The 17,368-nt window shown below is 39.7% G+C and overlaps 1 protein-coding gene across 1 annotated transcript in view; it reads right to left on the minus strand.

Moving 5' to 3' along the window:
• Nucleotides 1-10,995: 10,995 nt before the first annotated feature.
• Nucleotides 10,996-17,368, minus strand: part of KLHL14 (kelch-like family member 14) — a 155,750-nt gene continuing 149,377 nt past the window's right edge. Inside the window, exons 8-9 of the mRNA XM_006889162.1 lie at nucleotides 15,064-15,221; nucleotides 10,996-11,898 (exon numbers count right to left, since the gene is read on the minus strand). Coding sequence (XP_006889224.1) covers nucleotides 11,758-11,898; nucleotides 15,064-15,221 — 299 coding nt within the window. The 3' untranslated portion in view covers nucleotides 10,996-11,757. The remainder of the gene's footprint in view (nucleotides 11,899-15,063; nucleotides 15,222-17,368) is intronic.

Consider the following 17,368-nt stretch of genomic DNA (forward strand, 5'->3'; position numbering starts at 1 on the left):
GAGGTCCTGCGAGTTAGGCTTCTGCAGATTAGTGAAATAGTTCCTGACGGAACAAGCTCTTTGGAATGTATTAACACTGTCTGCCTCCCCCATTAACGAATAATTTCTCACACAATCCACTTGATCTGCCTTTGCTGACATTTTTAGGAGTGAAACTTCCATCTGAGTCTCTTTGATATCTGAAGTAATAGATGTCAGACATATCCTTTGACTTTTTGCCTCCCACCAAGGGCTGGTTATCCTTGAACAAAACCTTCCTTTTTATATTTTCCTCATATAGAATAAACCTTTCATTTTTGGAATATCTCATATTGATAGCAACATTACTTTGTGTCTTCTTTCCCCACATTTTAGGATTCTTTGGCTCATGGTATCTCCCTTTAAATGTGCATCTTTGTTAGACACTGGAATGAGAAACCAGCCCTGAAACAAACAGGTCCTTTCCGTGGAGCAGCTGGTAGATTCAAACCACCCACCAGTCTTTGGGTTGGCAGCGCAACGGCTTAGACATTAGGTCACCAGAGCTCTAAAGAAACAATACTTTAAGGAATTGACGAAAGCTCAGAGGATTCTGTTAGAAATTTAAGATAGAGATTTAAGTTCTCAGAGAGTTTATAAATATTAAGTGTTTTCTGTCCATAGACATATCTTTCTATGGTAAATATTTTTTGTACAAACTTAGAATTGATTGCTTATAGCTGGCTCACAATATGTAAAAGAGCATTTAAATGGCTAAAATATTATATAGGAGTTCTAGTGGCATAATCTGGGTGTTTTGGTGGTGAATAGGGAGTCACATAGTTAACCCAAAGGGCATGTCTCTCTGGTGATTTGAGTCCAGTCACAAAAGAAAGGTGAGCAATTCCTTCCCACGTGATGTGGCCTGGGAGACCTGCTGGAGGGGCAGCTCTGTGTGAGTTCTGACTCAACGGCAATGAATAAGTGAGGGAAACATACTGTATTTCCAGAGAGTGACAGCCTACTCTTATTATGTCCCTAAAGAGCCACAGTGGTTAAACATTTGGCTGCTAACTGAAAAATCAGTGGTTTAAACCCTAATGGGTCCACAGAAGAAACGAGCTGGTGGTATGCTGAAAGAGGTTAGCCCAAGACGTCCTATGGGGCAGCTGTATGTTTGCCTATAGAGTTGTCATGAGTATGAACTGACTTGATGGCATACAACAACAACAATATTGACTTCTTATGTATTCAATGTATTCTTATGTCACCAATTAGCTAAAAAGTCAAACCACAGGTACTAAGTCCTCAATGTGGAATGAAAGGGTCCATTTTTATTAACTTTGTTTGAAATGTCTTCACACTATGTTTAATGAATGGTCTCATGTATTTGTGGCCAGGAGGGACCAGTCATTGGAGAAAGACATCATGCTTGGAAGGGCGGAGGGACAGCGCAGGACAGGATAGACTCTGGATGACAAGGACTGACATGATAACTGGGGCAATGGGATTAGGTGTGTCAAAGGCAGTGAGACTGGCTCAGGACAGGGCAGGATTCAGAGCTGTTGTACATGGGGTCACTCTGAGTGACTCGATGACACATAACAACAACAACATTACAGTTACATCATTTCTTAAAAACAATATGAAGTAGGGTGGGTGAAAGAGAAAGACTGTCAACCAGATGGATTGACACAGTCACTGCAGCAATAGGCTCAAGTTTGCCAGAGATGATGAGGATGGCACAGGATAGGACAGGGTTTAGGTCTTTTTTTCATAGTGTTGCTCTAAGTATGGAACCCAACAACAACAACAAACATATCCTTTAGTTTAAATTATTTGCCCTGCAATCAACATATAATGATTTTGTTGTTGCTAATGTTTTGAAACCAGTCAAAGAGCCTTAGTTTTTGCATAGAAAATTTTGTCTATTTATCTTGAATTAACTGATAGATTTGATTCCACATCTACAATCATACTATTAATTTTCTTCCTGTTTTATATTTTTTCTTCTCTCCTCTCAATTTTGCATGTTATTCTGTGTTGTTAAGTCAGAACCAACTCATAGCTGATCCTTCAAAAATTTCAGAGGCTTTACATCTTAGGGGAGGAGATTTCCTGTCCGTCTTCCTTGAAGCAGCTGGTGGATTTGAACCACTTGTCTTTATGTTGGCAGTTCAACTCTTTACTATTAGATTACAAGAGTCCCTGTAAAAGTAAGGAAATAACATTATTGATGACAAGAACTCTTTATAGATCTACCATTATACTATTTGCTTTCTTTATGGCATGTTTAATATTTTCTTTCTTTTTGGCTTAAATTAACACAATAGGGGAAGACCCTCTATGAGATGGATTGATTCGGTGACTGGGGTAATCGGGATGGGTGTGTCAGAGGCAGTGCGGTTGGCGTAGGATAGAGCAGGGTTTAGGGCTGTTGTGCATAGGGTCGCTATGGGTGGCAAACGACTCGATGGCACATAACAACAACAACAACAACAACATTTCCCCCTACTAACTCCTCTTTATTAATTTTCTATTTAAAAACATTCTTTTGGAATGCTTTATAGAAATTACTTGGTGTATTACAAAGAATTTTTTATTTCAAACTTTTCAGAAATAGCTTGACTATCACAATTACTTTTCGCTTATTCCTTAAGTGTACTAAAAAGTTCAAATCTTTTGACTCCATTTACTTGTTCCTTACATTTGCATTATTAATATATAATTATATGTTGTATTCATTCCACAGATGTTTATGATATTTTTAATGGTACAAATTAATTTAATGGTACCCTTTTCTGTGTTCTCTGTTCCCTGCTGGTTTTTCCATGTTTCTGTTCATCTGGGATATTTTTTCTTTTGAGTGGAAAATTTCCCTTTGTTATTTTTCTTGGACATACTCACTTGGACTTCAGTTTCTTCCTGAAATTATCTTGGCCAATTTTCACATAGTAAAGAATATGAACATAGAATTCCTGATACGGAATTTTGGGTTGGTTCTGATTTTCTTTTCTCATGGCCAAGGAGTCAGGACTGACTCTGAGCTGACCCTCAGAGGCTATTTGGAGACTATTCGTTGCATGAGAAGACAGTGTCCATCTCTCTTCTGTGGAGCTGCTGGTGACACCAGGGAGGCACAGCCTTTGAGTTAGTACCATGACCCCCTGCTTTCTTCCACTTGTGTACTGTACAGCTGACCCTCCAGTGGGTTTTCAGAAGCAGTTAATCACATGGGAGGAGATTGCCCATCCTTCTCTGGTTGAGCAGCTGGTGGCCTTGAACCGTGTGCCTTTGGGATTACAGCACAGCTTTTTGCCACTGTGAAACGCCAGCTCAAGCTTCGTCCCATCCAGTGCATGGTGCACCAGGCTCAGTGGGGCAGCTGCATGTTGACCTGGCTCCTATTCCGCAGCCTGGGCTTCCAGAAGAAACAGCTCCAGCAATAGGTGGCTGGTAGCATCACCTGTGGGCGGCTCTCATTTTCTTTTAGCAATTTAAAAAGGCCTGATGTAAAAAACAAGGTGTATGAACTTTATGAACTTTGTATGTAAACTAGTATAAAATAAAATTAAACCAAAAACAAAATTCCAAAACATCACTCTATTGTTCTCTGGCTTCCATCATTTGCCTGGGTAAGTCCAGCTTGAGTCTAACATCGGAAAATAAGACCAAGGAGAAAAAGAACTGGCCATTATTAATGTACTTCAGAACAATTTCTCCTCTTGGGAACTTTAATTCATCTAGACCTAATTGCTCTCATATTTCTCTAAAGTCTTTAGGCCCATCTAGACAATATTTATTTTATTGGTTTTCAGGGTAAAAGCGTTGGCCTGCAGTGGTCTACTGTATTCTATCTGGATGTGAAAAATCCTTATCTTAACACTTTTTTTCATTACTCACAGCACAATTTAATATACTAATCCAGATATGGTTATAATAATGTCTTCTATCTAGTTTGCACAATTCCATATGAAGCTGATTTAGTTATTATTTGTTCTGCCTTGAAGGATTAGCTTTCAAACACAAATTGAAGAAGAAAAATTTCATTTATTTGGTATGTATGCACCATTTCTTTAATATGTTATGCTTCATACACTTCCTCTGCCTCAGTCTTCATTGACGTTCTAAACTGGACATAAAATCTTCCTTTCTGAAACTCACACATCACCTCTTTTATTGAACGTACAAATTGGCTTATAATCTTCACATCACATCATAGAGTTTTGATCACAGTTGTTGTTGAGTGTTGTTGACTCAGAACCTACCCAGCAGGTTTTCAGAGGTGATAAATTGTCTGGAAGGAGATGGCTTCCCTTTCTCTGGAGAAGCCGCTAATGGATCCAAACTGCTTCTTCCTGTTGGTGGTACAATTCTTTGCCTCGTAGGCCAGCAGAGCTCCTTTTCCTTCACAGTAGGAGGAATGAATGGATAAGACTGACAACAGCAACTTAAATGAGATAACATGAGAGTTGTTACATGCTTGTCTTCACTGTGTGTGAATGGCAACCTAGAGAGCAATATTTGTTACAATAATCTGTAATAGAAGCCAAAAGACACCAGCACTATCCTATTTATGTTCTCAGGCAAAGAGTTTCATTGCAATAAGGTTTTTACACAGTTGAACAAGAGTTTTTGCATTAAAAGTCTGACCTTCATAAATAGTTGTTGTTGTGTACCATCGAGTTGGAACAGGCCCATAGCTGACTGTCCAGTGGATTTTCAGAGGCAATTGCAAGGGAGGAGATTGCCCATCCTTCTCCCATGAAGCAGCTGGTGGATTTGAACAGTGTGTCTTCAGGACTGCAGTACAGTTCCTGCCACTATGCCACCAGTGATCCCTTCCCAAATAGTTGTTGTTGTTGTTGTTGTTGAGTCAGGACCGACTCATAGTTGACCCTCTGGCAGGTTTTCAGAGGCACTTAGTCACACAGGAGGAAATTACTAATTGTTCTCCCACAGAGCAGCTGATGGATTTGAACTGCATGCCTTCAGGACTGTAGAGTAGCTTCTTGCCAAAGCAACCAGCTCATACAAGAGTTCAGAAACAGATCCTCCTATTAAAGGTTCTGTCATGGGTTTGCCATGCTGACAGCAGTCAGAATTATCTTTGAGACAACCCAAGAGCAATTTACATGAGCACAAAGCTCCTGTAGTTGTTGTTGTAAAGTGCTGTCGAGTTGCAGGCGACTCATAACGACCTTAGGAAGGAGAGTCCTCAACGCTTGGGTGTCTCTCATCCTCTCTCCAGGTTCACAGGGTTTCCAGAGGCAAGCTATTATGGAAGTGGATGCCACTCCTCCTTCCAGGCTTGTTTTAATCGGGGAGCTCCACCCCACTCTCTGTCTGCATTGGGTAACACAAAGCTCCTAAGCCAGGAATAACTCTGGTACTCCATCAACTTGTTCAATTACTACCCATCTACTGAGCACTGCTGTAGTGAAGGCACTGTGGGGAGCACAGCATTTCCAGGCATTTGTCCATCCTATGCTAAAGGACTTTGTTGGAACAAAGCATAAACACCTCATAAAACACTGTCAGGAGGAGAAAACATGCGGTAGGTGCTGCAGGGAGAGTACAGATAATAAGTACTCCAGAATTCAGAGATGATGGCCACTCCCAGATACGTAGCCTAAGAGACTTTTGACTTTAATGATCAGGTTTTCCTTCTTCCTTTCTCCTCTCTGTTCCATCTTCTCTTTTTTGCCTGTAAATGGAATCAGCTGTGAGCCATGACCACTCATGCTAGAAGAGAAATAAATAAATGGAATACACCATCCCATCTCAGCTGGTTTTAATTTTACGAATTCCTTTTAGGAAAAACTTGTAAGACAAGCAGAGTTTCCTGCCAAGCTGTCTGAATGCCATCTGGCTTGAAGTGGACTCTTGGTGGTCTACGTCCATTCACAAGGAAAGTACAGCTTACCACAAGTATTCTGGAAGGGCCTGGAGGTGGAATGAGTTGCAGCATTTCTCATTAGGAAAGTTAAATGAGGAAAAGGACCAGGGATGAACTGGGGGGAAAGGATATCTCTGGAGAGCCAGAGCTTTTAAGCATTTCAAAATATTATGGTGAAACAATATCTGTAGCTGGACAAACAAGAGCTGTGGAGTAAAATTGATGGGAGGGAATCTGAAAGACCACATAAGAATGACTGCTCATGACACGAGCACATAAATCAAAATTTGCCAGTGTTTGAACATTTATTAAGCCTAGTAGGTGATTATTAAAAACTATAAAGGCCCCTCGGAAACATGAAAATATGATTGTGAAATGCTAGACTTTTAAAATGTCAAGATGTAAATTCAGTCGTACAACATGAAATAAGTGCAAATGACAAACACTGGAAACGAGGTCAGACTACTAAAAGGTAAAAATGATAGTGGATGGCAGACTAAGGAGAATGGTCTTTTCCTTCTATATTTCCCAAAATTTTTACAACTAGACTAGAGAAATATTTTTTTAAATAGTACCTTTGTCCAATCAATATTCCATGTTTTTGTTAGCTGACCAATACTTCATGTGGGTTTATGGTGGATTCAAAGACACATTACATTTACCATCAAGACTGTAATGGTGGGTTCGAGTGTGTCAGAGATGACCAGGATGACACAGGATAGGGCAGGGTGCAAATCCATTGTGCATAGGGTCACTAAGTGTCGTATTTAACAACAACAAGAAGGAATCCTGGATCTATAAAAATGAGACATCTGAAATCTTAAAAATAGTAAAGAATGTTGTTGTTGTTGTTGTTGATTGCCTTCAGGTTGTGCACTACTCATTGCAAACCTATGAACAAAAAGCCTGAAGCCCCTCTAAAACTATCAACATTTATCAGAGTTCATAGAGTTTCTGCAGGCATATTGTTTAGGAAATGGATGCCACTCCGGCTTCCAAACCTGTCATAGAATGTTATTGGTTGAGTTGCCTGTGATGCATAGTGACCCTTTGTACAGGAAAACTAAGAAAGAACAGTAAGGATTCGGATGAGAAAGAATTCATCCAAAACATTCATCATGATGGCTTAACAGAGGAGAAGATGGGGCTGTAGGTGAACTTGAGGGGGTATGATGTTAATAGACGCTGTGGAGCATAAGATGACATTCTCTGTAGAGAATATGCACAAGCAAAAGGGGGGAAATAGAAAAGCATAGACTATGTTTGTGAAAAAATAAAGAGTTCACTTTGTTCATCAGAGTCTTGTTGTTAGGCGCCATTGAGCACAACTCATAACAGCTGTATGATGGATCTGCGCCTCGTTCTTTCCTGTGCCCTCCTCAACGTCTCTAGCACCCTTGAGCCCTTTGACACAGTCAGCGTCTCACTCCATCTCGTTGAGGGTCCTTCTCACCTTTCCTGGCCCTCCACCTTTTCAAGCACGATGCCTTTCCAAGGACTGGGTCCACCTGACAATATGCCAAGCATGTGACGCAGAGTTCTACCATCCTTGCTGCTAAGCAGCACCCTGGGTTAGACTTTCTCCAAGACATATTTGTCTATTTTTTTGACAGTGCATGGGATATTCAGGACTCTTCTCCAACCACAGCTCAAGGGCATCAGAGCAGTAATGAGAATTACGACTTGGACGTGAGGTTGCGTCAAGACTGTATGCTAGGTTTACAGTTGGAGTTCGCCCTTTAGTCACCGCATCTTAATAGCTAATCTTTGTATTTTGCTTCAGTGTTTACACAGTGTCCATTGTGTTCATATTATTTACCTTTGACCTTTACAACAGTGTTTTAGAGAAGCCACTACCATTTGGTCCAGCCCAGTTGTCATTGAGCTGGCTTTGGCTCATGTTGACCCTATCGTGCATAGCATTTTCCTTAATTGTGCTCTTTTAGAAGTGGGTCTTCAGGGCTTTCATCTAAAGTGCTGCCTCTAGGTAGATTTGAACCTCCAACCTTTCAATTAGTAGCTGCATGCTTAATTGTTTGCATCACCGAGAGACTCCTGAACTCTATTAGCATAATACATGCCAAGGTACCAGAGGCAAGAATCTCCTTAACAATTTAGTTTTGGGTTTAGAATGTATTATAAAGGAGTTGTTATTTTTCAGAACTTATCTAGCATCGTTCTTGGTGGCAACTAGCTTATTGTTCAATATTTACAATTCGTAATGAAGACACTTTGTTATATGATGAAGACACTTTGTTATATGACATAACTATAAAAAAATTTGGGAGCATTTAGGGGAGAAGTGTATGACTATTCCTCAGTTTATCAGCCAGTTTTAAGGCATAGTCTCTGACAGAATATATTTTATTGCCAGCTTAAATTTCTTTAAGTATTAACCAGCTAAATACGACAAGATGAAGCTTAGCAGTGGGTTTAAAGTTGATGCTTCTTAAGGACTGGGAAAAGAATAGTTTCTTTTTTTTTTTTTTATTTCTTCCCACTAAGATTTACAGCTTCAGAAACTCAGTGGAGGGTGGCTATGAGCTGGAATCAACTCAGCAGCTGTGGGCTGGTGGTGGTTGGAAAATCAGCATGAAGAAATGGAGATCCAGCAAAGGAACAAAACAACCTCATTACTCTTGCTTTAAAGAACTCCTTGGGAGGACCAAAAGACCCTTTGATTGTGAGGTTAACCATCACTGATGATAGATTTGACTGGGGAAGCATTAAAGTAAACTTTTTCTGGCTTGAAGGCTTCGAGAATTAGCTTTGGATGCTCTTCAGTTGATTGCCTGCACGACTGACTTCCCACCTGTTATTTTAGCTATATGCCTCAATTTCCCCTATTAGCCTCCTTTACCCGCTCTCTGTGTGTTACTGTTATTAAGTGCAATTGAGTCAATATTGGCTCATAGGAAACCCATTTGGCACAGCAAAATTTTCCTACAGGGATTTCTAAGCTGGAATCTCTATGAGATCTGATTGCCAGGCCTTGTTCCTGTGGAGCTTCTAGGTAGATTTGAACCACCAACCTTTTGATATCAGGCAGGCTTTTAACCATTGCACTCTCAGGACTCACTCTTCACTCCTGTCTCTGCACAAATTCTGTCAGATTTTTAAAAGAGAAAAAAAAAACCTTTGCATTTAGATAATTGATTTAATCCACATAGCATCTAGAAAATGCATCTTACTTAGCACATATGGGAGTTATAGTAATTTCTAGAAATATTTTGCTGTTAGAGCCTGGATGAATTATTCCTGATTGTAACAGATGAGATTCAACTAATTTGAATTTTAAGTCAAAACACTTTTTAAAGAAAAATTCTATAAATTTGAGCATTATCCATATTACATGTGTTTACATACTATTGTTATTAGAAAAAACTTGCAAAGCATATCTATAAAATACAAATATTTAGGCATTTGCATATCACAGATCTTCAAGGATATGATGCAGAGATTTATGCATATGTTTTATAAGTAGGAATAAATGAGACAGTAGAATTAGTACATAAAGTTTTTATTTAAAGTTTTCCCCTTCCAAGCAAGCTTCATTTACACATTCTAATACTGTACAAAATTTACATTCTTTGTGAATTATTTATTCACTTTTCACTTTCTAACATGTTGTGTCTTTCTGAAAAAAACTATAAGCTTTACTTATAGTTCTCATAAGTGCTTTTTCTATGTTGGCTAAAAATAAAGTAAATGAAGGACTTGTCTAAGGAAAGTAAATATTCTCATATAAAGTGTGACTTTCAGAAGAAATGGTGACAGTTGACAATAAAATACTGATCAGACCTTATTCTTTTCATGATATCAAATGGGGTTTCCCCTTCAAAGTACAGTAACTTTCCTTCTATATATTCATGTGCTATCAAGGAAAAAGAAACAAAAGTTGATTGCACCGCATATATATTTATATATGTATATATCTTACAACGGATCCTTTGGATCTGAACATACGAATAAATACAAAAACAATGAAGATTGCACTTTACTGTAGAAACGGTATTGGATCCTAGTATTCTCACTCCATCTTCACATGCTTGCAGTGAAAGCTTATCCCCAAGGTATTTTAATCTGTGGCTTCCTCATGTTTTGAATGGTACATTTGCGGTGGGATTCAGCAACATCTCTCAGTAGTTTAAAAGAATATTTTATGCTTTTATTTGTTCCTAAGTGGTGTTATTTTAAGCTCTTTAAGAGACTGAAAATCAAATTCACGTTCCTGCCAATCTTGTCCATTGATTTGTCAATCAGACCAGCTCATGCTCTCCTGCCCTTCTGCTCCAGTCTTCCTCATGACCCTCATGAGAACATAGCACATACCCACTAAGCCAGTTTCAGGCACCGCCAGACGTAGGAAAGAAGATATAATGGATTGAAGGAGTTTTGAGGGTAAGTCATGTGTTTTTCCTGAGCATTCTTTTAATTAATGGTGTGTTTTATTTTGGGGACACAGAACCAACACAGCTTGTATTTACAAGAAGTCATGCATTCTATTTGTTGTTAAATTTCAAGAATCAATTTCTGAGCTTTCTGAATTATTAGGGAGTTCTGGTGGCTTAGTGGTAAGGAGTTGTGCTGCCAACACAAAGGCATGCAGTTGAAATTTATCAGGTGCTCCTTGGCAGAAAGATGGGCAATCTCCTCCCAGATGATATATTGCGTCTGAAAACCCACTTTAGGACCAGTCATGACTTGGAAACTCTATGAACATTTGAGAAACGATAATAGTTATTGATGAGGGTTCAGATCTTTTGTTCTTAGGGCAGCTATGAGTCGTACTCAACTCAATGGCACTTAACAACAACAACTTGATTGCGACTTAATAATACATAACAATAAGAAATTTGGATTAGATTGTGCTAATTAACAGAAAATGGTCTGACTAAATTTGTCCGTCAAATAACCTGTGGGTCCACAATTTAAAATTAACAAAACCTCAGAGCCGTAGATTCTGAACACACTGATCGCTGACCGTCCAGCAAATTTTCAGAGGCTGTGAATCACTGAGGAGGAGATTGCCCATCTTTTTCCTTCAGAGCCATTGGGGGAGTCAAAATGCCAAAGAGTTGTTGCTTTAAGGTTAGCATGGCAGCTTCTTATGGACCACGACACTACAAAAACCGAGGAAGCTTGAGCCTGGAAAAACTGGGCATTGACACATGTATGCCGCTCCCACCTTCCAGGCAAGATTGAGAACACAGGAATTAGGACTCTTAACCAGTCTAGAATCAGTGGGGCAGAAAGCAAATACTACAAGAGCCATCTTTGTCTTCTCTGGTCCCATGGCATGCTGAAAGGGCAGAAGGTAGAGAAGATGAAAATGGATAGAGACGAAAATACCCCTCTTGCCTCTTACGATTTTCTAGAACCGCGTTGCTTATGGAGTCTGTGAAACAGCCAAAGGTTAGAAATGCAGAATCATGTGGCAATTTCTGTAATGCTCTATATGTCTTCAGGTGGGTCAAAGTCGGAATCATCCATGAACACAATATCCCCGGAACGTCAACATAGATCACATGCAGGTAGACTACAATGCACAACACTGATCTGAGGTGTCTCTGGGGGGAAGTCTTCAGTGTTTTATCTTTCTCCTTTGGAAAGTTAAAATCCACGTGAGAAGTTTTTGTAAAGCTGGGATGTATTAAAACCAGTCTGGAATGGAAGAGTCTGTCACCACCGGGAAATTTGGTGTGATCTGAGTTACAGACACACTACCTGTCAAAGAACAGGCCACTTCGTTTGTGGTTACTTGTGAATCAGTCATCAGAAACCAAGGGTGAGCTTCGGCAGTTTGGATTATTACAACGCCTTGTTCCATTATAATAATGGCGACGTCACCTGTCACTGCTTCCTAGAATGTGCACTGTTCATTCTAGGGTTTCCTGGTGTTATTTGTTGTACGGGACACAGGCAGGCAGGATTACCGTCGCACAGGCAGGACCTGCGAGAGGTTCGGCTACATCTCCTTCTAATTCTGTCCAGGTTCCTTTCTCTGGACAATAGCATATTGTAGATGACTTGTAGGCTCCCTGTAATGACAGAGCAAGGAACACTCAGAAGGGAATTCAGAGAAGCACAACGAGAGCATTATTTATCCACAGATATTAGAAAGAAGTCACCTCCTCTGCTTTTGCTTAACAATTCTAAGTTCTGTGACTTGGTGGCTGTTGTTTCTTTTAAAGTATGGCAAGGAGCTGTGTGCTGCAGTCCCGAAGGCACCCGCTGCTCCATGGGAGAAGGATGGGCAGCCTCCTCCCGTGTGATTAACTGCCTCTGAAAACCTGCTGGAGGGTCAGCTACAGGTCAGTTCTGACTCGATGGTACTCAACAACAGTGACAAACAGCTGTGCTGCAATCCCAAAGGAAGGCAGTTCAAGTCAACCAGCTGCTCCATCAACAGGAGTCAGATGAGCAATCTCCTCTCAAGTGATTTTCTGCCTCTAAAACCCACTGGAGGGTCAGCCACGTGTCCATTTTGGCTCAATGGCAAACAACAATAACAAGGAAAAAAATAAAGTACGCAGCTCCAATCCATCTGCTGTTCCTGGGAGAAAGAGGGCACTCTCCTCCTGGGTGATTTACTGCCTCTGAAAATCTGCTGATCAGCTATGAGCTGGTTCTATGAGAGTCAATTATGAGTTGTTCCCAACTTAACAGTACGTAATAATAACAACAACAACAACAATAAAAGATTTAAGGAGCTCTGGTGGTAGCTTCAAGGTTTCAGCAGCTGTTCAGAGCGATGGGCAATCTCCTCCATTAGTGACCTCATTAGGTGTTCTTGTCTTAAAAAAAAAATCACCAGAAATAAAGAAGAAAAAAACACCCAAACTAAGCAGTAAAATCTTATTTCTAACTCTCAGTTAGAACTTTAGCTCTAACTGGAACTGTGCAGGTAGATTGTTTTATGTGACACCATAAAGAAGTCGCTGGGAAACTCCAGAAGAACTCTATAGATTAACTCGCTCAGTCACTCATGGTTGTGGAGTTAGAACTTTCTCATAGCTGACCCTCCAGCAGGTTCTCTGAGGTGATAAATCCCATAGGAAGAGGTTGCCCATCTTTCTCCTGTGCTGGTGGATTTGAACCACCAGAGAGACACTACCATTGGGTTAGAAGGACAATTGCTATGTCTTCACTAATTGCTGTCTCTCCAGTCATTTTTCGGAGGCTGTAAAGTTTATGGGAGGTAACTGCCCCTTTACCAGGTGAGCAGATGGCAAATTTGAACCTCATACTTTTGTGCTGGCAGTGCAGTTCCTTATCACTGAGTCACCAGAGCTCTCCCCTCCCCATTGAGCATAATAATTTATGACTTTGACTTACTGTGTTTAAAGAAATATAATGGCCAAATATGAGTTGCACTTGTATTCTGATTTCAACATGTCAACTTGAAAAGCACATTCCCCCCAACCCGCTCAAGTCAACAGGAAAAATGTGAGTATGGATAGGATGGAACTAAATTACTGTTTATTTTGTTAGTTTTGATTTTCATAAGGTACTTACATAAGTGAATTATTTCTTTGTTGAGTTACATGCAAGCATTAGAAGTGAATTAATGATTAGACATTTTGTATATTGTAATTAACAGTGTGGAACAGGATATACATGATTTACTGAGTGAAAATTAAAAAGCCAAGAAAAAGTTGACACAGAGAAACAATTGTGGAGGATTGATAAGTACAGGAAAGGGAGGGGGAGGGGAGCAAAGATGAGCAGAGGGATGGGAAGGGAAAGGCAAATGCACAGGGGGGATTTGCTAAGACCTTGTGCTAAAGGGCCTTCATCAACTGCAATTAATACTATAAGACAAAATGTACATGAATGATTCAATGAAAAATAATTTTATTAAAAAATCCCCCCAAATATTAAGTAATATTAGATATTAATATGAAAGTTAAACACTTTAATGGATTTTTTAAAATTAAAAATTAATGTAAAAATCCATAATGATTAAAATATAAAACTTTTAAGTGAAGACATGATTCTTCAGTGTTCAAAGTGGAAGGAAAAAAAAATCAGTAAATAAGGAATAACTTTTTTTGGTGTTCCATGTGTAATTTTTACATGAATTTTGATACTGTAAAGCATTAAAATGAACTTTGCCTTATTTTTAAAAAGGTGAAATAAGATGATGTTTGAGATTTGTGCTAGGTTAAAATGTCAAAAAGTAAAAAAAAAAAAATGTCAAAAAGTTGGGACAGATGAAGTAAACAAATTCTTTATGGACATTAGAGTTGGAGGCAAGGCAAAAGAAACACACTTCTAATCTAAATTTTTGTGTATGTTTTATGAAAACTTTTATGATAAAAAAGGAGAAAGCAATGGTAAATTACGCCTCCCAAACAGACTTCAAGAGCACTGAACAATTAAGTTCCATTTCACGTTCCTTATAGGTCAGAAATGGTTTGACTGTGCCTATTCAGAAAAATTCAAGAGGACACATGACGTTATTTCAGTTTGACTTCTAATTAGGAAAGAATGAAAATCACATGAGAATAGGCTCAAACTAGAGACCTATGATGTCTTGTGTTACAGATGAGCAGACAGCAAGTCAGCTCTAGGACAAACTAACTGACTTTATTTTACTACTTAGAGTAACTTACTGCTTGTATATAAACACGATATGCTAACCCCAAAAATATTCCCTGAAGTCATCTTAAAAGTAAACAACAGGTTAGCTCAACTAGTTAAAAGAGGTCTGCCTTGAGCATTAGGCTCCTTTAAGAACTCTCTCTATGGGATGAAACGGACCACAAAAAGCCCAAAAGTTAGGTAAGAATGTGAGGGCTCAATGAATTTATGTTACTGATGGAGGAACAACTCCAAAGTGGAAGGCGAGAATAGATGTCCAACTTGAAGATTATAATCGATGTCATGAAGTGTATACATAGAAATTGTTGAATTGATGTATATAATAAGGAAAATTTAGAAAGATATGGGCATTACATGTTGTTGTTGTTGTGTACTGTTGAATTGGAACTGACTCAGAGCTACCTTTCAGAGGTTTTCAGAGGCAGTTAATCGCACAGGTGAAGATTGCCCATCCTTTTCCTGTGGAGCAAGCAGCTCGTGTATTAGAACTGAATATCTTTGGGATGGCAGGGAAGTTCCTTACCACTAGGCCACCAGAGCTAGCCAAAGTTAGCACAGACTAGTTTATGATGAATGATTAAACAAAGGTGAGCACATACCATACTCCAGCTATAGCCACCAACAAGGTAAATGCTGTCATCCAGCACTGCGCACCCGGGGCCGCTTCGGCCCTCCAAAATCGGGGTCTGGAGAATGTGCCATTGGTCGCCTTTTGGGTCATAACATTCCACAAGCATGACATCAAGGTGGGAAAAACCTGAGTGAAGTAAGCGAAATGAAATCGTGTAAGAATGGTAACTTTGTCTTGTAACAGTTAAAAGAGGCTTTTAGTAGCAGATTTTCTGAGTACAATATGTGGTTAATGCAAGAACTTGATAGTGTTTATAATATGCTAGTGCTTTTAAAATGTCTCCTAGAGATAAACTCTTTTAAGCATCTTCATCACCTGATGAGATAGTTCCTCTCATTATATTCACTTTACAGGTGAGAAAACGGAGGAATAGAGAAATCTAATGACTAGTGGAAGTCACAAAACCTGTAAGTAGATTGCAAACCAAACAAATAGACTTTAGCAGTCATTGTTCTGAAGACTAAATTATATTTTTGTTGTTGTTATGTGCCATCGAGTCGTTTCCGACTCATAGCGACCCTATGCACAACAGCTCTAAACCCTGCTCTATCCTGCGCCAACCGCACCGCATCCCGATTACCCCAGTCACCGAATCAATCCATCTCATAGAGGGTCTTCCCCTCCTGCGCTGTCCCTCCACCCTCCCAAGCATGATGTCCCTCTCCAAGGACCCGTCCCTCCTGGCAACATGTCCAAAGTATGTCAGACGAAGCCCCAGAATCCTTGCCTCCAAGGAGCAGCTTGGTTTAATCCTCTCCAAGATGGATCTGTTTGTTTTCCTGGCAGTCCAGGGTACATTCAGTAAAAATATTTAACTCTCAGGGAGCTCTGGTGGCCTAGTGGCAAGAAGCTGCACTGCAATCCCAGAGGTAAACGGTTCGAATCCATCAGATGCTCTGCTGGAGAAGGAGGGCAATCTCCTCCTGTACCAGTCAGATCCAGTTTGATGGTACACACACACACACACAATACTAATAAAATAATTAAAAAAATATTTAACATTCAAAATACTTTTATTTTTCTTTCTCTCAAAAGAATACAGTGAAAATTAGGCTGTTTACCTTTTATCTTTTTCGCAGCTGAACTGTGTTTTTATAAACAGCTACAGTGATGGGAAATGTTTCAAATATCTACTAAAGATCATGGCTTGACATTAGGGGCTGAGTTATTGCCATTGATGGACTTCTCTTCCCACTTCTGGTCACATTTCTCCATAGCTGGGGCAACTCAAACAGATTGCCTTTGAGTCAGAACTGACTCATAGCTGACTCTCCACTGGGTTTTCCAAGGATGTAAAACCCACACGAGGATATTGCCCATCTTTCTCCTGTGGTGCTGCTGGTGGATTCGAACCTTCAGAGACTTTTGGGTTCATGGTACAAGCCTTTCTGGACTATCACGCTGGAGAGCTCCCTCAGGGTAATAACCAGGCTACAGTGACTACATGAGTTTTCTTAATTCTACTGGAGCCTTGCCTTGAATTTAAAGGTTCAAACATTCTTTGTGGAAGTTTCATGATCATCAAGCAGATCAAATCTTTAACGAGTTATTTATTTCTTTTTTCAGTTACATGCATTCTATAGATAGTTACTAGCTGACGATTATAGCACACATGTTAAACTAACAAGCATACTAGTCTTTTCAAAATGATGAATTAAGAAAGAGCAGAAAGAACGAACTTTCCTCTTAAATGGATATGTAGGTTATTTCAGGCCATAGCATCTCACATAAAAGAAATTGTGTGGATTTTGAAACTAAAGAGCAATGTAGTCACTTCAACATTGTGTTGTATTTTTTTCCTTTGTCACTGATTTTTTAATTATTATTATTAAATTTTATTAGTTTTAATGAACATTTACAGAGATTTTGGGTTTTCATTCATTCATTGTTACACTGTTTTCTCTACCCTCCTCCCCAGTTCGTTCTTCTTTTTTCTCTCCCCCCTTGTCACTAATATTTTTGGCAGCAATTTTGGTAGCATACCTACTCAGGCTGGAAACTTTGGGAAAATCCCCATTTCTGAAGTTTGAATGGTATCATTTGAGGAAATTAGTGTCTTCTCTGTGCCAAGTTCATTTACTACATATGTTAACTGATTTTCCAGGGCCCTATGGGCTGAAGCAGAGCATGACTGTACCCACAAGGTCCTGCTGCTTAAGTGGGCACGTGTGGGCACTGGTCTTCACCCACTATGGGGCCAGCCTGTGCTCAGAGTGTTGTAGCCCCTCCACCCAGCCCTCCATTCATCTTTGCCATGGCTCTCAGACTTAGTA

Source organism: Elephantulus edwardii, unplaced genomic scaffold (assembly GCF_000299155.1).
Source record: "Elephantulus edwardii isolate Elephantulus edwardi_28Jun2011 unplaced genomic scaffold, EleEdw1.0 scaffold00076, whole genome shotgun sequence".
Lineage (NCBI taxonomy): Eukaryota > Metazoa > Chordata > Mammalia > Macroscelidea > Macroscelididae > Elephantulus > Elephantulus edwardii.